This window comes from Carettochelys insculpta, chromosome 2 (genome assembly GCF_033958435.1).
Source record: "Carettochelys insculpta isolate YL-2023 chromosome 2, ASM3395843v1, whole genome shotgun sequence".
NCBI classification, from domain to species: domain Eukaryota; kingdom Metazoa; phylum Chordata; order Testudines; family Carettochelyidae; genus Carettochelys; species Carettochelys insculpta.
In genome coordinates this window covers 77,842,999-77,865,307 of record NC_134138.1, presented here as the reverse complement: position 1 = coordinate 77,865,307, position 22,309 = coordinate 77,842,999, and the positions used below count along the sequence as shown (strand labels likewise).

Genomic DNA, 22,309 nt, shown 5'->3' with positions numbered 1-22,309 from the left:
GAAGTTGCCCCAGCACTTTGAAATACCGGCGGGTGCGCCACAACTAGATGCGTGCCAGTACTTAGAAGTTTAAAACTTTGAAGTTGCTGCTGGGGGATGGAGAGTTTGCTTAATGAAATGCTGCCTATGCACGGCAGCACTTCATTAGTAAACTCCCAACACCTTAATTACCATCCTTCCTTTGAAGGAAGGTGGTAGTGTAGACACAGCCTAAGGAAAAATATTATTCTGTTGAAGAAACCAACTCACTCAAAAATAAACATAGAAATCTCCAGGATTGTTACTTACACTTTCTGCTGACTTCCTCTAGGTCATTATTAGGTTCACTCTTTCCCTTGTCAGATAGGTAAGAGTAATTTATGTTCTTAGACCAAATTTGTTGGGCAGTTTTTATGACACTCTTTGGCTATGTCTACACTAGCCCCAAACTTTGAAATGGCCATGTAAATGGCCATTTCGAAGTTTACTAATGAAGCGCTGAAATACATATTCAGCACCTCATTAGCATGTGGGCAGCTGCGGCACGTCGAAATTGACGCAGCTCACCACTGCGCGGCTCATCCCTATGGGTCTCCTTTTCGAAAGGATGCCGCCTACTTTGAAGTCCCCTTATTCCCATCTGCTCATAGGAATAAGGGGACTTCAAAGTAGGCGAGGTCCTTTCAAAAAGGAGCCCTGTCGGGACGAGCCACGCGGTGGCAAGCCGCGTCAATTTCAAAGTGCCGCAGCCGCCCACATGCTAATGAGGTGCTGAATATGTATTTCAGCGCTTCATTAGTAAACTTCGAAATGGCCATTTGCATGGCCATTTCGAAGTTTGGGGCTAGTGTAGACACAGCCTTTGACACATCTCAGCTTCAGAAAGATTGCATAGTATTATCATGCCCCCATAGATGTAAACACTACAATCATCTGACAATCATTTAAATGAAGGATGAGGAGTGGAAATTCTGTAGAGTTACCCCTCAGCCATAGCCAGGGCCAGCAGCTGAATCAACTTTTTTTTTTCACGGTCATTGTTACCAGTGCCACCACAGGATGATGACCAGTTAAAGACCCCTCTGCTGTTTCTGCTCAGCAGCAAGTTGTGCCAGCATTCAGTTTCCTAAGACTTCAGGCACAGCCTGGTTTTTTAAAAAAGTGCCCAAGTCCTCAGTTTTGAACAACTTTGAACCTGATTTTCATCCAGTATCCCCAACTACCACATTTATAATGTTAAAAAAGTGCGTGCATAGACCAGGCCTTAGGGGCTTTTGAATATTTTATTCAATCTGCTTCATTTTGAGATATCACAAATATAATCCCACTTTTTCATTAAAATCTTGTTATGCCAAATCATCACACAGTTGCAGTTCCGTTGTAAATTATGTTTTTTGTACATTCGGTAGTTTTCTTCAAGAATTTGCACCCAGACATGCTTTTATTATCAGGGAACATAAATATCTTCTGCAGATGAATCATACATCAAATAAAGCACTTGACACCATTGATTCTCTTTAATAGAAAAGTCAATCAATAGTGCTTGGCATGTAATCTAATCTTATTGCTCATTGACAATGATACTTGCTCATTAGACTTTCCTGAAAAAGTCATGTGGCATGATCTTCTAATGTTTTATCAGACTAAATTCATGTTTTTGAGCTGCAAGGTTAAAAAAACCAGCACAGGGATTCCTCACAAGATGCATCTAATGCTAAGAAACGCTTTACATCTAAATGTATACAATAATGGAACTGATAAGTAAGGGATACTTTTCAAACACTGTCTAGAATCTGACATTGTATTTTTAAAATGATCTTTCACTTTATACCTGCTGTGAACTCCTCACTGTATCTGTGCAGCTGCAGAGAACTCAGAATTGCTGGAGAGAATCTAGCTTCAGAACCAATAGCTTTTTATTGCAGTAACGTTTCATGGTAGAGGTATCAGTATGGTTTAACACAGTGTTTCTCAACCCAGGGTAGGTGTACCCTTGAGAGTACACTGAGGTCTTCCAGAGGGTACATTAGCTCAGCTAGATATCTACCTAGTTTTACAACAGGCTCCATAAAAACACTAGTAAAGTCAGTACAGTCTAAAAGTTCATTCAGACAATGGCTTGTTTCTTCTGCTTCATATGCCTTATGCTGAAATGTAAATACAGTATATCTATTCAAAGTCATTTATTTGTTAATAAGATGGTAGCAAGTCAGCAAGTTTTCACTAGTAGTCTTCTGTGATATTTTTGCATGTTTTTGTAAGTAGCTTTTAAGTGAGGTGTAACTTGGTGGTATGCAAAACAAATCTGATTCTTGAAAAGGGTACAGTAAGCTGGAAAGGTTGAATGACACTTATTTCAAGACCTTAGATGACCTTCGGACCATGTTTCTCAACTGATGGTACACGTACCCTTAGAGGTATGCAAGAAGAGTCTGGGGGTAATCATATATATATGTCAGCTACTTGTGCCTTAAATCTGCAGGGACACAGAAACCCCATGCAGGAAGCTGAGTGTGTGCTGGCAGCCATAGGACCATGAGGTTGGCCAGACTACACTCCAAAGTACCCCCAGAAAGCGACACCCCTTCGTGGCCAGACCGATGGCCAGCAGCCAAGGCCCCCAGGATCCCTGTGGAGCCAAGGGGTCCGGGTGGCAGGGCTCCCAGGGCTCTGGGCAGCCCCCAAAGAGGAGGGGGGCCCTCTGGTTGGAAGGTGAAGTCCAGGACCTGCTGGATGTCTGGGGGGATGAGGACGTCCTGCTTAGGACAGAGGGGCAGAAAGGAAATGAGGATGCTTTCGCCCACCTCACCAACAACCTCACCAAAAGGGGCCACCCCATCCAGACCCTGACCAGGTCCACTCCAAAGTGAAGGAGCTGCAGCAGGGCTATGCCCGAGCAAGGGACTCAGCCAGGCAGTCGGGGGCAGCGCCGGTCACCTGCCCCTACTTCAGGGAACTCCGCCAGCTGCTGGGACTCAGGGAGGCTGCCCCACCTAAGGAGACCCTGGACACAGCGGAGCCAAGGGCAGGGCGAGGAGCTACAGCCAGGACCCTTGGTGGCCCCCACAATGCAGGCCCCAAAATACCTGCTGGCACCAGGGACAGCGACAGTGGGAGTGAGGGACCACTGCACATTGCCGAGCCCTCTGAGGGCCCTAGCCAGGCTACCTCCAGCTGGGCCTCCCCTGAGCTACCCGAGGAACTCTCAGGTAGGACCAGGAGTGGGGTGCCCTGGTCATGCAGGCCAGGGTGCAGTCCCCAACACAGCCAGCGCAGGCCTGGGCATGTGATCATGGGCTAGAGACCTGGAGATGGCTGTCATCGCTGTTGGCGGGGGTATGCATGTGGAGGGTTCCCACATGGGGCTATGGGCTGCCACAGGGATCATAAACGTGGAAGGGCTGGGGCAGCCACTCTGACAGCCACACACTGATGGACTCCACAGCAGACAGGATGCTCCAGAGCCCTTCACCACAGGCAGGGAGGGATGGCGGTGGGTACAAGGCCACTATTCCACAGTACCCAGTCTCGTGACTGACAGGGCACTATCCTCTCCCCTTATGTCTTCACAGCCTCGATGTCTGCCAGCCACCCCAGCCCTCTGGATGTGCACCGGAGCCCCACAGCACCTGAGAAGGACAAAGGGGTGACACCTTCCTGGACCAGGTGCCGTGGTGGGCACAGCTGCCACCGCCAGTCGAGCAGATGATTTGGCAGCAGCCCACAGGGCTGCATGGCAGGAGCAGAACCGCTTTCTGTGGAAATGGTTTTCCATGGAGTGGACGGCCTAGACCTGGGAGGCAGGGTGTCTCGACACCCTGACCCAGGCCGTCACCAACCGCCTGGCACACCTGCCCGCCCCATGGATGGCCTTTCTTGCAGCACCCCTCTGGTCCAGCCCCCACCTGCCCCCTCTCTTGCCTGGTCCCCTCCTTCCCCAGCCCCCCTTGTACCCCTTCTGCCCCTGCCCCTTGCCCTTGCACCTCTGCTCCCAGCCAGCATGTCCCCAGCTGAGCTGCAGGAGCTGGTGCACTGGCTGTGGCCAGGTGAGCCCTGCCTGTCCATGGCTCCCTCCCCATGAGTCCAAGCCCCTAGATACCCCAGTCCAGCCCTACCTCCCTGTTCCCCTGCCTCATCCCAGCCCCGCCGTGGTCCATTGACCTAGGGTGGTTGCGGATCCACGTGCTGTTGTGGCTTCCAACCAGCCACCCCCACAGAGTATTTAGGTCCCCTGTCCCCCATGTAAATAGCTCACTCCCACCCCCATGTAAATAGTCACACGTCCTTTGTTTTCTGAAAAAAAAGTTGAATTAATTTTATGGTGATATGTCTTTTCCCTCAGGTGGGGATGGTCAGGGGAGTGCATGCAAGCAGGGGTGCTGGTGGGGCGGGAGTGGCAGTCAGGCGGGTTGCGTGAGGGCTAGGCCAGGTCATGGGAGCCCCTGGGCAAAAGCTTCCCAGAGGGCCTCCCACAAATGCACTCTTAAGCTGTGTCTACACGTGCACGCTACTTCGAAGTAGTGGCACTAACTTCGAAATAGCGCCCGTCGCGGCTACACGCGTCAGGCGCTATTTTGAAGTTAACTTCGACGTTAGGCGGTGAGACGTAGAAGCTGCTAACCTCATGAGGGGATCGGAATAGCGCCCTACTTCGACGTTCAACGTCGAAGTAGGGACCGTGTAGACGATCAGCGTCCCGCAACGTCGAAATTGCCGGGTACTCCATGGCGGCCATCAGCTGGGGGGTTGAGAGACGCTCTCTCCAGCCCCTCAGCTCACTGGTGGCCGCGTGGAGTGGCCCCTTAAAGGTCCCCTCCCCCTCCCTTCCTGTGCAGGAAGCTGAGGGAACTTGCAGGCTGCAGCCTGCACACGCGGCCAGCCTGCACCACCCTCAGCCCCGCACACAGCTGAGATGGCTAGCCGGCAGCCCCCCCAGCGCCCCCAGGGGACCCCCCCCAAGGGGAGCCAGTGCAGCCAGGCTGGCAAGCGGCAGCGGGGCCCCTCCTGGACGGAGGCCGAGCTGCGGGACCTGCTGGGGCTCTGGGGCGAGGAGGAGGTGCTCCAGGCAATGGGGAGCAAGAGGCGGAACGCGGATGCGTTTGCTCGGCTGGCCGACGGCCTGGCTCTCCGGGGTCACCCTGCCCGCACTCCTGACCACATCAGGAGTAAGGTCAAGGAGCTGCGGCAGGGCTACGCCCGGGCCTGGGATGCGGCCAGCCGATCTGGGGCCGCCTCCGTCACTTGCCCCTTTTACAGGGAGCTCAGGGACATCCTGGGCCCCCGGAACATCTCCTCCCCTCCGGCCACCCTTGACACCTCGGCCGACGAGCCCCAGCAGGCCCTGCAGATGGAGTCCAACCCGGAGGCAAGCCCCGCACCCTGGGGGCCCCCCCAGGAGGCCATCCCCGGGACATCGCGGCAGGAGGAGGAGGAGGAGGAGGAGGGGGGCTCCTCCTCTGCAGAATCCAGCCTGCAGATCCTCCTCCTGCCATCCCGGAGCAGCAGCAGGGCCTCCGCCCCCCGGGGATCTCCGGACTGTGGGAGCGGACCCACAGGTAGGTACCCCCCTCTGGTGGACACCCCTGGGCTTGAGGGGCGGGGGTAAGAGATATGTGTCCAGGGCCCCCCACACGCTCACATGGCCATGGACCCAAGGACACCAGGGCCATGGCCCTCAAAGCACTGCATCCATCAGCCCCTGCCCCCCCCCAGCCCGAATGACAGTGCCATGCCCCATCCCCGGGCCAGGGGGGAGCGGAACCTCGAGGGGCCCCCGGGAGGAGGGGGTGGAACACCCCGCAGCAGCAGCATGTGATGGAGTGTGGGGAGTGCCAAAGGGAGACTCAGGCTACATAAGAGCAACAAGAGCCGAATAGCTCCCAGGGGCAAAGGAGGATCCTGGGGCTACAGCTGGCAGGTGACACCTCTGCCCTGAACAAACAGGAGGGAGGAGCCGAGCTGGCTTGGACTTGGGGGGCGAGGGCGGGGGCCACAGGTAGAGGCTAGGGGAAGGGAGAGCTGGAAGGCAGCCAGCCTGAGGAGGGGGAAAGCTGCATCCCAGAGGGGCACCCCTTGGGGTCTTCTCCCCAGGAAGGGTTGGAAGGACTGTCTCTTCCGACAGCTGGTGCTGTCACTTCTGGCAGAAACTGGGCATCTGTGGCCTAAGAAACCTCTCCTGCTCTCAGACCCTGAGGGGTGAAGTGAGAGTCGCTCCCACCAGGGGACGGGGTGCAGGGCAGGGGGACCCCTGAACCCCATCCATCACAGCAACATCTCCCGGGGACGGGGATGGGGAACCTGCAGCACAGGGCTGGGGGGACAGAGGCCACGGCTCGGGGCCCACACTAACGCCTGTCTCCATTCTTCTTCCCCCACCCCTCTCCTGTGTCCTGCACCTGCACCATCCGAAGGACCGGAAGAGAGCGCCGGCGAGGCGTCAGTCGTCCCGGAGAGCCCTCCGGGACCATTGCTCCAGGGCAGCCCCTCGGCCGAGGACCGACCGGCCCCACGGCGGGCTAGACGGCGGACCCCGCGCCACCAACCGCCGACAGCGACGGACCCCCAGCTGCTGGCCATCCACCGTCGGCAGCTGGAGGTAGCGGAGCAGCACCTCCAGCTGCAGAAGCGGGCACTGGCCTGGCGCCAGGAGGCATGGGGGGCCTACATGGACACATTTAACCACTTGGTGGACTACCTGGCCCCCCATGCCGCGCCGGCCGCAACCTCGCCCGCCCTGCCTGCTCCTGCAGCCCCACCACCAGCTGCTCCGCCCGTCGCCGTCCCGTCCGCCGTCGCCCCGCCACCCACCGGCGAGGGCCGGAGCGCCGAGGGACCCCTGGAGCCACCTGACACTCGCCGGCCACTGTACCTTCCGGTCCAGCCCACTCCAACCCAGCAACGGACCAGGCTGCGACCGCGGCGGGGCTCCCGGCCGCCAACGCCCGGTGCTGGGCTATAGGGGCGAGGGGCCTTGGACGTGGCCCCCCCCTTGTATATAGTTGGACCCTGTTGTTTTCGGCCCCCAGTTTGCCCCGTCCCCCCCATGTAAATAGTTCTCCCCTTTATCCTCCCTGGTTTTCTTTTTATTATTGCGGACAGTTGTTTCTTTGTATTGTTTTATTTTTGTACATATTGCTTTTGTTCAACGTTTGTACATAGTTTTTGGTTTGTGGTTCAAATATTTATTTACAGTTATAAAAAGAAAAGGTTCGGAAAGAAAAAAAAAAGTTTACGTTCAGCCACAAGTGCGTGCTGTCATTTGTCCAGGACTAGTGGGAGGGGGGTGCGGTGGGGTGCTCCATGGTGTAGGCGTTGGGGCAGGAGTGTGGGGGAGGAAGGGGCGGGCAGTAGGGGGCCTGGGCAGAGTTCACCCCACGGCCTGTTCATCAAAGTGGGCCCGCAGGGCCTCCCGGACCCGGATCCCCTCGGGGTCCACCTGCCGACTGGGGGCAGCAGGTGGCTGCACGTGTGCCCTGCCGGCCTCCACAGCCCAGCCATGGAAAAAGGTCTTCCCCTTGCTCTCGACCAAATTGTGCAGGGCGCAGCAGGCACCCACAATCTGGGGGATGTTGTTGGGGCCTGCATCCAGGCGGGTCAGGAGACATCTCCAGCGTCCCTTCAGGCGGCCAAATGAGCGCTCCACCACCTGGCGCGTGTGGTTCAGGCGCTCGTTGAAGCGCTCCTGGCTAGCGGAGAGATGGCCTGTGTAGGGGTGCATGAGCCACGGCCGGAGGGGGTAGGCCACATCTACGATGACGCAGAAGGGCATGGTGGTGTCCCCCAGAAGGATCTCCTGCTGGTGGATGTAGGTCCCCGCCTCCAGCCGGTGGCACAGGCCCGAGTTCCGGAAAACCCGGGCGTCGTGGGTGCTGCCAGGCCAGCCCACGTAAATGTCCTGGAAACATCCCCGGCTGTCCACCAAGGCCTGGAGGACGACAGAATGGTAGCCCTTTCGATTGAGGTATCGTCCTCCACTGTGATGTGGGGCACGGATGGGGATGTGAGTCCCATCCAGAGCCCCGAAGCAGTTGGGGAAGCCCAGGGTGGCAAAGGCGGCGATGGTGGCATCTGGGTCCCCCAGCCTCACGAGCCTGTGCAGGAGCATGGCATTGATGGCACGCACAACCTGCAGAGAAAGCACATGGGACAGCACCAATGAGGGGTGAGCAGGGTGTGCGTGGCCCTGCCCTGCCCTGCCCTCCCCTGCTCTGGCCCCCCTGCCCTGCCCTGCCCTGCCCTGCCCTGCCCTGCTCTGGCCCCCCTGCCGTGCCCTGCCCTCCCCTGTTCTGGCCCCCCTGCCCTGGCCCCCATGCCCTGCCCTGCCCTGCCCTGCCCTCCCCTCCCCTCCCCTGGCCTGCCCTGCCCTGGCCTCCCTGCTCTGCCCTCCCCCCGTGGGTTCGCTTACCTCCATGAAGACAGCCCCGATGGCGGCCTTGCCGACACCAAACTGCTGGCCCACGGATCGGTAGCTGTCTGGAGTGGCCAGCTTCCAGACAGCGATGCCGACCCGTTTCTGCACTGTGAGGGCACGCCGCATGGCGGTGTCCTGGTGCCTGAGTGCGGGGGTGAGCCACTGGCACAGCTCCAGGAATGTCTGGCGGGTCATCCTGAAGTTCCTGAGCCAGCGGTCGTCGTCCCACTCCCCAAGCACCAGCCACTCCCACCAGTCGGTGCTGTTGGGGTAGCTCCACAGCCGCCGGCATGTGAGGCGGGGGGGCGGGGTGCTGCAGGGGTAGGGGTTGAGCCCTGATGCCCTGGGGGCATCTCCTCCCCTGGGGCAAGGAGGTGCTCAGCTGCCTCCCACATGGCATGAGCCAGGGCAAGCCCTGCTCCTGCCGGGAGGGCTGGGTGGACCTCTAGCTGCTGCTGCTGCTGCTGCTGCTGCTGGGGGTCCCTGACTGCGGCGCCCAGGGTCTGTGTGCCTATGGCTCCTCAGACCATGTGCTGTGCAGGCTGAGTGTGTCTGGGAGGGGCCCTTTAAGGGAGCGGCTAGCTGTTGCCCCGGAAGCGCTAGTCCGCCCGGTGACCCTGTCTGCAGCTGTGCCTGGCATCCCTATTTCGATGTGTGCTACTTGGGCGTGTAGACGTTCCCTCGCTGCGCTTATTTCGATGTTGGGCTGCACAACGTCGAAGTTGAACATCGACGTTGCCAGCCCTGGAGGACGTGTAGACGCTATTCATCGAAATAGCCTATTTCGATGTCGCCACATCAAAATAGGCTACTTCGATGTAGGCTTCACGTGTAGACGTAGCCTTAGTGTGCCTGGCGACACAGTACCACACCTGGCTGCTCATAGTGCGGCATGGCCTCGGCCACCCAGTGTGCACAAAGAGCTCCTGCTTGCTCTCCATGAGGTTGTGGAGAGCACAGCAGGCATCCATGACCACAGGCACGCTGGGCAGGCCTACTTCCAGGCATGTCAGGAGGCACCAGAACACCTTCAGATGGCTGAATGCCTGCTCAAGAGTGTTCCTGACCTGGTTGAGGTGGGCATTGTAGAGATCCTGGCTCTCATTGGTGTGTCCCATGTAGGTGAGCATTAGCCAGGACTGGAGACAGTAGACCATATCAGCAATGATGCATGGGGGCCTGGTCATGTCCCCTACTGGCAGCTCCCATAGGGGGATGAGGGTGGGTGAGGGTTGGCGACAAGGGCAACTTCCTCACCAGTGAACAGTGCCTCAGAAACCATGTATGGGGGAAACTTTTTTGGCGGGGGTAAAAGGGCCACCATGTGCCCTGCCACATTGCCACCTATGCTGGGACCCCTAGTGGTTGGATGCCCCCAGCCCACTGGGCCAGTGGGCTTGGGTGCCGGGGAGAGTTGCTGCATTGCCATGTGGCACAGCACACCATGCAGGGTGAATGTATCTTGGGGACAGGGGCTGCCACTCACAGTGGGTGATGGGCATGTTCCTGGGTGCCACATGGGACGAAGGACTTACCATGTTCCCCTTCCTAACTACAGCCACACCATTGAAGGCCTGTGTCAGTCCACCTCACAGCCCTTCAGCCAGCCTGCCCCATACCTGGACCAGCACCTGCCAGCCCCAGAGCACCCCCTGAGGTGCCACTGGCCTGGAAGCAGCCATGCAACTGCAGGGCCCACCATGAGAGGGAAGATGAGGCCTTTCAGGAATATACAGCTGCTATGCACCAGCAAAATGACTTGCTGGAGAAGTGAGTGCAGGGTGAGGAAGCCTGGTGGATCTATGTTTGAGAGAAGGACACGCGGGAGCAGGAATGGAGGGAAAGGTGCTGGAACAAGCTCATGGGCCATGTGGCTGCATTGATGGGTGACTGAGAGACCCAGGCAGCCCTGGCACCCATGGCCAGCCCCTTGCTACCCCTGCCCCCCCGTCCTGGTAACCCACCCACCACCCTTCCCCTACTCCATCCTCTGTCCCCCTGCCCTCCTTGCCCTGTTGTCCCTCCCCCAGTCAGTCCTCAACCTGAAGGGCTAAATAATATCCACCATCGGCACCCAGGCCCCTCCGCCTCCAGTCCCCACCATCCCTTGTGAACCCTACCCCAGCCCTCTGAAACCCGTTGTTCCCTCTGCCAACTCCAAGCCTGCCGAAGCCCCCACATACTGACACCCTCCTGTCCTCCCAGCCCTGATGTGGCCACCAAACCTGGGGTGGGAGGGGATCACATAGATGCTGTGGGTCCTGACCCCCTACCGCATCCAAGGACTAATGACCCCCGTCTGTCTCCCCAGTTGTAAATAGTTACCTTTGGTGGAGGCTTCTATGCATGTTGCATTCAAGGGATGTATTTTATGTTGTATGTAAATGAGAAGTTATGTGCACTAAACTTTGTGTTCTATAACCTCCCACACATCCCTTGTCATTGGTGGGGAGAGTGAGGGCTGGATGGGTGTGGGGGGCTGTAATTGGGAGGGTGTGGGTGTTGGGGCCTGGGAACCCAGGAGGAGGTGCCATGGGTCATTGGGGATCACGGATGAACCTCTCCCAGAGGGCTTCTTGTGTCTGCACCCCGTTGTGGTGGGCCTGGCGTTTGGATGCCACTCCAGGCTCCTCATATGCAGCAGGGATGGTTTTGGACAGCCAGACCTGGAGGAAGTCCTCATCACTTTTGTTCTCCCCTATATTGTGGAGAGCACAGCAAGCTACCACCACCTGTGGGACAATCTGCATCTCCACCTCCAGCTGCATGTGCAGGCATCTAAAACAACCTCTCAAATGTCTGAAGGTTCACTCGATCAGCTGGACCTGGTTGATGCGGGCTTTGAATGTTTCCTAGGCAGTGTCCAGGTGCCCAGTGTAAGGCCACATGAGCCAGGGCAGGAGGGGGTATGCTGCACCTGACGTGATGCAGCATGCATGGTGGTGTCTCCCATTGGGGCACATAGATGTCTTCCTCCTTCTTCTGGAAGAGGTTCAAGTTCCTAAAAACTCATGCACCATGGTCCCTGTCTGACCAGCCAAAGTACGTCAGTTAAGCATCCCTGGTGGTCCACCAGGCCTACATGATGACTGAGTGGTACCCCTTGTGGTTCACAAATTGGGCTGCACTGTGGTCTGGAGCATGGATGGGGATATGCATGCCATCAAGCATGCCATTGCAGTTTGGAAATCCAAGGATCACGAAGCCAGCCACGACTACATCCTCATCCCTAAGCTAGATGACCTTCCACAGCAGGATGTCATTGATAGCCCTGGCAACCTTCAAGGGCAGAGACGGGGCACACACATGAGGGGCTGAAAGGGCTGGCTTATGGTTCTCTGTCCCTTCAGTGCTCTCCTTTCCCCCCTAGGGCCACCCGCCCATGATGGGCATGCGCTAGAGTGGGAAAGCGTTCCCCCCAGGAATGGGGCTCTTCTCTCAGTCCCCCACCACCACCTGGGGGTCCCGCATGTACAGCCCCACTCCTGCTACCTTGGGCAAGGCCTAGGGACTCAGGGCGCCTTACCTGCAGAATCACAGCCCAGATGGTAGACCTGCCCACCCCAAACTGATTCCTGACTGAGCAGTAACTGTCTGGGGTGGCAAGCTTCCATAGGGCCCTGGCCACACATTTCTCAACGGGGATGTCACGTTGCATCTGCGTGTCCTCTTGGTGCAGGGACGGTGGGGTGGGGGAAGGGGGCAGGAGGAGGGCAAGCTGGGCACAGAGCTCAAGGAACATGGCTTTGTACACCCAAAAGTTCTGGACCCAGCACCAGGACGATCTGGTCCCAGCAATCACTGCTTGTCAAGTATCATCAGCCCTGCCTGATGGTCAGGGGAGATGAGGCAAGGTAACACCACTGCACCAGGCTCAGGGCCCCCAACAGTGGGATGCGGGGGAGGAGCAGGCCTCTGGAATAAGAAGGTGGCAGCTGCGGCCAGGATGAGCAGGAGCTGCTGCAGCTCCTCCAGGGTCCAGGGCATATCTGGGGTCTGGTTCAGGTCCATGCCTTGGTGCTCGGGGCATGGAATGCCTCAGGCATCATGTTGTTTCTGTTTCTGCTTGTGTCATCCCTCCTGCAGCAGCACAGGCTCGGGGCTCCAGGTAGCAGCTGTTGGGAAGGAGCCCTTTAAGGGCGCATGGGGCTGGCAGACCCAGAAGGGCTAGCTCGGCATGCTACCCCTGTCTGTGGGCTTCCAGGTCCCCATCTGCCAACAGAATAAATCTCTTTGCTGAGCTGCTTTTATATGTAGATGCACTCTGTCCACAGGGGGTTTTGTCGACACCTCTCCGTCAACAGAAACTACTGTCAACAGAGGCTTCTAGTGTAGACATGGGCTGTAGGAATACACCTTCTTGGAGTCATGTGCTTGCATGTACTCAATACCACTAATTTATATTTTTGCACAGTTCCACACAGTGGGAGAAATGGCAATTGTTGCTTCATATTGAGTTGGAATAGGTGGGTGGTGTTGGAGTCCTCCTGCTTCCTGCTGACCACACATGGATGATGGGCCCCATTTATTTCTTTAATGGTTTAAAAACAAGCATTATGTAGGAAACAATGAAAAACTAGCATAGCTTGATTAGCTCCCTAATGAATGCCACTGACCATTATGGCAACAGAAAATATCCTTGAGCTAAATTTTCTGCAAATATTCATCTGTAAAATTCTTGAATGAAAAATCTTCCTTCTTACACATTATCTTATATCCCTGATGTAAAGTTGAGACTTCCAACACAAAGAAACTGGCCAGGGTCTATCCCCCGACCACGAACAGCAAAAAAATGGTCCCCAGAAGCCATTTCCCTTCCAACAAAAAGGTCATATTGTCAACTCTAGCTAATTATAAAATATTGTGGAATGAAAACCATTTTCCTCAGCTTCCTCCCACCCAAACAAACGAAAATACAACATACGTATGTGATGTCATTGCATCATTTTTTCTGTCATGCTACCATGACACAGCTCTTCAAACAACAGGGTGAGAACCATAGAATGGTCTAATATGTTCCAAGTAACAAACAAAACAGGACATCACATCATAACATTTAAGCAGCAAAGCAGTACAGAAATTTGGTCAGTCTTGTTAAAAGCTACCCAGGGAGCATCCCTAAGAATAAGGAGTGTCGTGTTCAGTATTCATTTTCAAACAATGTTCCTGTTAATCTTTTTTGTTTATGTGAGGATTTTTTCCATCCACGTGAAGAATAAATTTCATGTGCTGAGGCATGTGCAAATTGCACCACCAATAGAACCAAGCTATGGGTGGTCCACTAATCAGCTGGCACCATCTGAATTTCTCCTGCATTGCTGCCCACATGCATAGTTCTCAGGGAACACTGTTGACAACTTCTTTTACTAGTAACCCTTTTTAGTCAAACTAGTTTACCAAGATGAAAGCCTTTAAAACCCATTGTTTGGTAAGAGAAGATGGGGTGGTTTGGAAAGGGGTGAGCTGGTAAATGGGTCTGGTTCTGAGACTTTTTCATTATTGACTTGAATGTGCCAAGTACTATCGGAAGTCAAAATTATTCTTTTGAAAATTGCATCAGGACACCTTGGTTCTGGTGACACATGCACTTGCCTGTGAGACTCTAAGTCCCTGATTAAGTAAGATACTTAAGTCCAAGTCTGATATTAAGCACAGTACTAGTGCTATCAAAGTCAGTAGATAAAACTACTTAGGTGGGTAAAGTCAAGAATTTGCTGAAATGGATACTAAGACTATTGAAGAGGCACTAAATAGTCACTTGTATTCCTAATTCTGTGGGATCTTGGGAAATAATTTCACTTCACCAGAGTTTATCCCTGTTAAAAGTCTCACAACCACTATAAAAAAAATCATGCCAAAAATTTCTCAATTTTGTGTCTCTTTCTCCTTGTCCCCTTGTCACAAGTAATGGACAATATAGTAAATGAAAGTGGGCATGATATTGGGGGCTTTTTTGGTCAAAAAAGAAAATTTTGAAAAGGGATTTTTTTCCATTTTTTTAAATAGGTCATTTTTGACAAAAAATACAGACCAGCTCTACTAATGACCCCTTTGAAGGAAGAATGAAGATGGAATTACATTTTAGTTTTGATTGGAAGACTTAATCTTGGACTTAATCTATTCATTGTGTTTCCCTGTCTGGATTTCTATAAGAGCTACCATCTTCCTTTCCAAGGTTTCATACAATTTTGGTAGAAAATGTCCTCCTGGCTTGGAGTTAAGATTTGAAAGAAAGATTTCTCCTTTTCTGGGGAAGAGGTACGGTTTGTGAAGGAGATCTGGATTTGAACTACATTGTGGCTTTTCTCCTCTGTTTTGTTCTTGTTTAATTTTATTCTGCCTTACTGACTGAAGGGGGATGTTTCCCATAGGCACAGTTTCTGGTCTGGTGTTTGCTAATGTATCATATTCCTCTAGAACACCTTATCACTGCACTGTCATTGGCAAAGAAAAGGAGAGAAATATCTCACCCAAATCTTCCTCTTGAGAAGAAAGGATGCCAGGATCCTTGCCATGAGGCTCAATTGAAAATCTGGGAGTGGAGTCCAGAACTTTTACCTGTAGAGATGGACTGGAACAGAGTGGTTGGAGAGATTTGGACATTTAATGCCTGATGAGAATGTTGAGGAGCAGGGTTTGCTGTGTCACAGGAGCTGAGGAAGATTAGCCTGATCTTATAATGATGGCTTCTTGGCTAGTCCTGGAGGAGAGTCTCTAGCTAGCTTTCCACACTCTGGGCCATTTTCTGAACAGAGTAAGAGCTGGAAGGACAGCAAATGGGTGCAGAGTATGTCTCTTAAGCTGATGTCCCATCAGATTTAACTCCTGGCTTCCGTGGGTGAGCCACCATGCAGAGAAGAACCCCAGGAATTCTGATGCTTGAAGGCTGCTTCTATACTACAGTGATATTTCAAAAGAAGTTCCTCCAGAAGAGACCTTTTGAAAAAACTTCTTTTGAAAGATCACATCCACATGCAAAAAAGCAGATTGAAAGATCGATCTGCTCTTTTGATGGAGAGCATCCACACAGCCCACTCTCTTTTGCAAGAACAGTTCAGGGATTGAAAAATCTGGCACCATGAGGACTGCTCTTTGGGGAACAGGGCACTTAGGGTATCTCCACATGTTTTTTTGAAAGCATCTTTTGGAAAAGGGCACTTTTCCTCATCTGGGAGAGGAAGATGGCCACCGGAAAAAGTGCTGCATTCTTTCGATTTCAGATCGAAAGTGTGAACTTTGTGTGTAGATGCTCCACAGGGTCTTTTGGAAAAGGCCTTTTTTTTTTTCAAAAGAACTTGCTACTGTAGACAGCCTAAGAGATGCAGAGAAAGTGGAGACTGCTGCTACTCCAAAGTAAGCTATAATAACCAATGCAGAAGGGCGTCTGCCATCCTGTTTGCACTGCAGGAGACAGTGACTCAGAGTGAAAGATGTTGATCAAACTCCTAGTTAACATAGAATTTCCTGCAATATTTGCAAGACGACCTATGCAGCCCATATGCCTTGAACTGGCGTGGGAGGAAGTGAAGTCTAGAAACCCTTTAGGTTCTGCCTCAACTTGAGGCTTAGCCCATTCTGCCATTTTTATTTATATTCAAATATGTTGATGAGTTAGTCAAATACATTTCCATCTTCTCCACCACAAGGAGCTAAGTTTATTTTATTTACTTTTAATGCTTCTACTGTGTGATCGTTTTGCAAAAAGCATATGACTTCCAACAAAACTGCAAATATTTCCTGTATTTTTTTCCTGAAGAGTTGAGCAGAAATCTGTGTTAACTCTGTAATTAGGACTAAAGTGTATTTTTATTGGCTAAAACTATTTGTTTGATTTCCTCCAGGATTATCAGTATGAGTCTATGTTTATATGTGAGTACATTTTTCAGGGACTATGCTTTTTTCCATTAACTCTGTTACCAGTCTTTCAGGGGAACAAAATAGATATGACATGCAGTTGTACAAGTAGATATTTTATATTCTGTGCATGCACACAACTAAAAAAAAAAAGGGAAATAGAAACCTATACTCTGACTTCTTTTACTATTCTATATGCACATATTACCACTACTGACTGAGCCAGGAGCAATGTTTCCACGACACAAATAAAAATAGTTGAATAAGCTATATTTATCACTGTCCGAATTATGAAGAATATTTGGCTCATTCAAAATGCTGACCTACAAATGGTGGAGTAATATATTTATCCTTTTTCTCATAGCTTGATAGATAATAAAACTGGGCCTTCCTTCCATCAAGTGGAAAAATGTATTGGTGGAAAAGAACAAAGTGAAACAGAAAAGTCCATCAGGAGACAGAAAAGACGCATTACTTGTGAGAGATGAAAAATTGTCCTGGGGATTGAAGTCTGATCTGTACCACAGAACACACATCCCAAGTACCACATGCTCATTCATAACAAGCTGGCCCAGACTGCCTAATCAATGTGCTTGTCCTCTCTTCTGGATCATTTTCTAGGGAATGAGAGAGTAGTTTATCCTTCAAACCCATTAAATCTCTGACTCTGCAGAGATTGCCAAGAAGGACGCCTATTAGTGTCAACTTCATGGTTTTGTATTATTCAACATCTACCCACTGGGATCTTGAGTGACATCAAAACTTATTTTGCAGACCTTGGAACAGTCACATGACAGTTAATACTTTATTTCAGTATCAAGTTGGTCTGAATGGAATAGGCTACAAAGAAATGGAAGCCAAGCTGTCTAGTTTCTAAGGCTACGTCTAACCTAGCATTTTGTCAACAAAACCCATGGATTGTCACTGCTACAGGTGTGTTTTGTTGACAGTATGTTGACAGAATGCAGCACTTTTGTCAACAGATGTCTGTCTTTCCCCCAGGAGACAGAACGCCTTTCTTGATAGATTCTATGGACAAAACTGCAGTGCAGATGCTCAACAGAAAAGTCCTCCATGGTGCTGACCAGCTGTCCCTGGAAGATGCCCTGTCCACTGCAATTATGGCTCTATGCTTCTGCCTCTGGCCAGTCTTAAAGCTTCAGGGAGCCCCAAAAACCCCATGTCAGGAAGCTTAGAGCATTCAAGCAGCACAGCAGCACACTGTCTCTACCCACACCCTCTGAGCTACTCCCCAGCATGTTCCCAACCCATGGCAGACAGCCAGCGGCCTTACGATGCTCCGAGCAACCCCAGAACACAAAACACCCCCCATCCTGGGCTGGGCCCAAGCTGTGCAGCCTCCTCAGCCTCGCCTCCTCTGCAAAGAAGAGGCATGCCCCAGCCTACACCCAGTTCACCACTGCCCTGGTGGCACGAGGCCAGCTCACCCAGACAATGGAGCAAATCCAGATGAAGGTGAAGGAGCTGCACCAGGGCTACACCCAGGGCAGGGATGCAGCCAGGAGGCTAGTGGCAGGACCTACAACCTGCCCCGTCTGTAAGGAACTGCACAGCTTCCTAAGGGCTGAGGCGTCCTCTCTTTCAACAACTGACCTCGACTCAGCCCCCTGCTGGAGCCAGAGCCACGGCAAGAAGACAGCCTGGAACCCAGCTGGAGCTGGAGGGCAACACCACTCTGGAGGCCAGCGAGGGAATGTTAGTGATCATCCTGGACTCAGGCCCCTCCCCAAGCCAGGCCATGCCCACGGTCTCTCTGGACCTGTTTCAGGGACCTTCTGATAAGTTCCCCATGTGTCACAAACCCCAGGGGTTATGGGTGAGGGGAGGGCCCAGCCCTTGCCATGGCTGGAAGTACTCCAGCCACATGGGCACCAACCTCACACACCACAGGCCCAGCCACAGGCAGGAATCAGTACCTGCTCCCACAAACAGTGCTGTGAGCTGCACATACATGTTGGGGCCCCAGGGAGGGCCAGGCTGCATCTGGCTTAGCTGCCATCCACATGGGTACACTTCTGTGGCCAGACACCCCCCTCTGACACTAGCCTGTCAAGCACAGGAAGGGGACCCACTGCCCAGGCTAGTCCCCGAGGTGCTGGCAAACCCCCATGCAACAGAGCCCACTGTGGAGAGCACACATGCCAGTGCTCCCAGAACACCTCTGTCCCTTGGTCTGGCAGGGAGAGGGGGGCTGCTGCTCCAGGTGGGTGTGGGGCAGAGTGTTGAGAGCTGTGATGCATGAATGATTCACTCTCTGTCCTCCTGGTCTTCCTTACAGCTGCACCTTCCAAGGTCTGCGCCAGCCCCACCTCTCCACTAAGGCCAACCAGCCCCAGCCAGGAGTTAGAGCCAGACATGCTGGGACCAGCACCAGAATGAACCAGCACCCCACAGAGGCAAAGGCAGGCCCACGGCTGTGCGGGCGATCGCTGGCAGAACAACAACCTCCAGAGGCCCACACTGCTGCCCTCTGGTGGCTAACTGACCTCCTGGAGCAGCGGCTGCGGGAAGACAGGGAGTGGCAGACATGGCCCTTGGACCGACGGATATCCTGCTTAGACGCCATCATTGGTGTCTGGCAGGACCAGTTGGCCTAGGCACGTGTGACTGCTGTCCCCACTCACCCCACCACCACCACTCCCCCACCCCTTCCCCTGCTGCAGCTGCTCTCATGCACCACAACACTGGTGTTGGGTGTATCCCCACAGAGCAGGTGGAAGGCAGATGTGCTCAGGGTGAGCAACAGCTCAGGCAGCTGTCAGTGGGTCCAGTGCAAGCCCAGGGGCTGCTCTGGCACCATGGCTATCTGGAAAGCACAAAGTCTCTTTCAGAAAGCATGGGAGCCCTGCAACAGCCGTGCTATCCCTCAGCGAGGTAGATAAGCATCACATGGGCTGGGAATGTGGGTGGGAGAGTCCCTTTGAGGGCATGCCTGGCCGAGCGTCCCAGGAGGGCTTGCTGGCCACGTGACCCTGTGTGACAGGGATCTGGGGCTGTTCTGTTGAGAAAGTGGCCAGGGGGTCTGGTCACTCGCTGTCGACAAAGCAGATCAGCAGAGCAATTTGCTTTTGCTTTGTGGACGTGACCTGTCGACCGAAGTTTTGTCGGAAGAGCTCTTCTGACAATAACTTCTGGTGACAGATCAATCTAGTATGATATAGTGTAGATGTAGCCTAAAAGTTTTAGAAGCCTTTTCATTGCCATTGCGAGTCCACTTTGTGGCATCGTTCCTCACTTCCCCTTTCAGATGTTGCTCTGAGTGTGTGGGTTACGGATTTGCTCCTGCCTCTGTTGAAATCAATTGCCAATTTCCTGCTGGTGGGAGTAGGCTCAGACGCTACAGCAGAAATATATATCACCATGCACATTATAAACAAGTTAATCAGTATAAGAAACGTGAATATTCTTTTTTTGTGCAAATACTGGATTCAAAATTTTGGAGTGCAAGGTCAGTAGTTTGCATATACCTTATGTTTACAAAGAAAAAGATAATCCAGTTTCATTTCTGGGATTCTGTTGAAGCAGATGCTTACAGTTGAGCACTTACTTTTGGAAACATTTCAAATCCCGCATTGGTCAACAACAAATGCTTGATATGCATGTGTTTCTTTTAACTGAAAATTTCACCCAAATCCAGAGCTACTTTTCAGGGATGTTTTGCAAAATGTGACCAAAACAGAAAAAACTCTCTCTTCAGCCATCTTAAATCAACCATGAAGATACACGGTTGTGATTGTTGTTGTGAGAAGTTAAATACAAATTCAACAATTTATTTTAAAGTGCAAGAAGAAATCAACAAATAAAAGTGGTTTCTTACCACTTACAAATGAGCAACATTATAAAGTGTGTAATTAATAATTTGCTGCTTCTTTCTCAAATGTAATTTCTATAGCATTTTGTGCATTGCCTCATGAGAGTTTGACAGTGCTCTTCATGGCATTCATGAACACTGACAATAAGTACAATTAAATGTCTTCAATATAAATTTACTTATAATGAAAGAGCACCTTATTTCAGGACAGCATTTGCAATAAGAAACAAAACTAGTGTAAAAAGTCTTTTCAGTCATTTTGCTACAAGCGTCCTTTTTTTATGTTTTGCAACATTTCTATAGCTGTTGTGAAATCTGTAAGCACAAAAGCCACTTCTAGAATGTCAAATACAAATGTTATCCATTCACAGGCAATGTTATCTCAATTCATCAGCTCAACTAAGAGATGGGTAAATTAGTTTGAATACAATAGCTCTAGCTCCCTGCATTTTAAGTTCAAAAGCCAAACTAATTCTGAGTTTAAGAAATGATGGGGTACACACTACCCTGCCATCCATTTCTACTATCAATGTCCTGCAGTGGAAAATAGAACCACAGAAAAGCTTTTCTTCTTGCAGACTCACTATTGCCATGATCTGATTCCCCTTGAAATCAGGTTTTGCAATTTCTTCTCACATACACCAGTGTAATTTCATTGGCTTCAGTGCAGCTCATTTATCTCTGTGTAGGTGAGATCTCAATCAGACTCCTGGACCTGAATTCATGGTTTGTGTTTCCTCCATTTCCAATCTCATTAACAAATTTTTATTGCAGTCATGACATAATATATATGTGTAACTTTTAACCTATTTCCAAATCCAGCCTGAATCCTTAAACATAAATAAACCCATTATTTTTGAAAATATGTACTATGAAGTCATATTTTCAGGTGCAACATTTACCACCATATGAACTTAAAAACATCCCTGTTATTTGTATATTAATGAAGTACAAATCTGTCTGACATGAATTTTACTCCAGTCTTTGCTTCCCAGAGCTTGTATTTAAATGTTACATTTGTCCTAAAATTTCAATAGAGGTATAGACTTGTATATGGCTTTCAATAATGAAAATTAATTACAAACTGCAAGCTAAAATTCTGAATGCAAGATACACAATAAATATTTTTACCTTATTACCATTGCGGGAACAATTTATGGGACAAAATGCAATTCACTGTACCAGAAATTTTACTATTGATTTTTTTCAAGGACTTTCAAAATACATAGTTTATGACTGTTCTGATTATTATTTTAAGACTACACACCATTCATAATTATATCTGAATATATAATGTTGAAATCTAGGGCTATTGTATATGTTAATGTATTAGCTTCAACACACCATTACAGATTTCATGACAATAACATTAGTAACTATTGCATGTAATCTAAAGAAGAATTATGCTGTACAGTAGTTTAAACCATTTCCAAAGCAACAATTTGTTATTTGGTGCTTCCTGTACTAGGCACAGCCTGACAAACTATGCATGATTAGCTTTTCACATCAGTCTGGATGTGCGATACATTGAATGGGAGACCAGCAACACTACAGACAGCTGTGCATGCGAGCTGAACCTGGACCTGGGCAAGACCCAGGCCCTGTGGCCGAAGACTAGCCACAAGCCTAATATAGGAACTGATAGCGTCTCATCAGATCCCACAGTCAGAATCTTGAAGACTACTAGACAAGTCCTTCTGTGGTATCCTTGGCCACAGAGGGATGCTCATGAATGGTTGTACCTCATTGGGCCAGCAGGGCAGTCCTTAGAATGGCACTGCAATAGTCTGAAGCTGAAGAGGGAGAGGTGTAGGTTAGATATTAGGAAAAACTACTTCACCAGGAGTGTGGTGAAGCACTGGAACGTGTTGCCTAGAGAGGTGATGGATTCTCCATCCCTCGACGTTTTTAAGTCCCGGCTTGACAAGGTCCTGGCTGGGATGACTTAGTGGGGGCTAATGCTGCTTGAAGCAGGGGGCTCGACTAGATGACCTCCTGAGGTCCCTTCCAGCCCTGTGATTCTGTGATTCTATGTATCACCTCATTAGCATAATGTCGGCTGAGCATGCTTCAAAAGTGCCGCTTTTGAAATGCACGCTGCTCGTGTAGACAGGGGCCTTTTGAAAGGACCCCCGAGACTTCAAAAGCCCCTTCTTCCCATTTGGTTTTGGGAAGAAGGGGCTTTTGAAAAAAAAAAAAAGTGCAGTGTTCCTATTTCGGGATACAGTCCAAAT

General features: G+C 51.4%; 1 protein-coding gene across 1 annotated transcript in view; it reads right to left on the bottom strand.

Annotated features, from left to right (window-relative positions):
• Positions 1 to 10,926: 10,926 nt before the first annotated feature.
• Positions 10,927 to 22,309, bottom strand: part of PXDNL (peroxidasin like) — a 66,152-nt gene continuing 54,769 nt past the window's right edge. Inside the window, 1 exon segment of the mRNA XM_074985447.1 lies at positions 10,927 to 11,087. Coding sequence (XP_074841548.1) covers positions 10,927 to 11,087 — 161 coding nt within the window.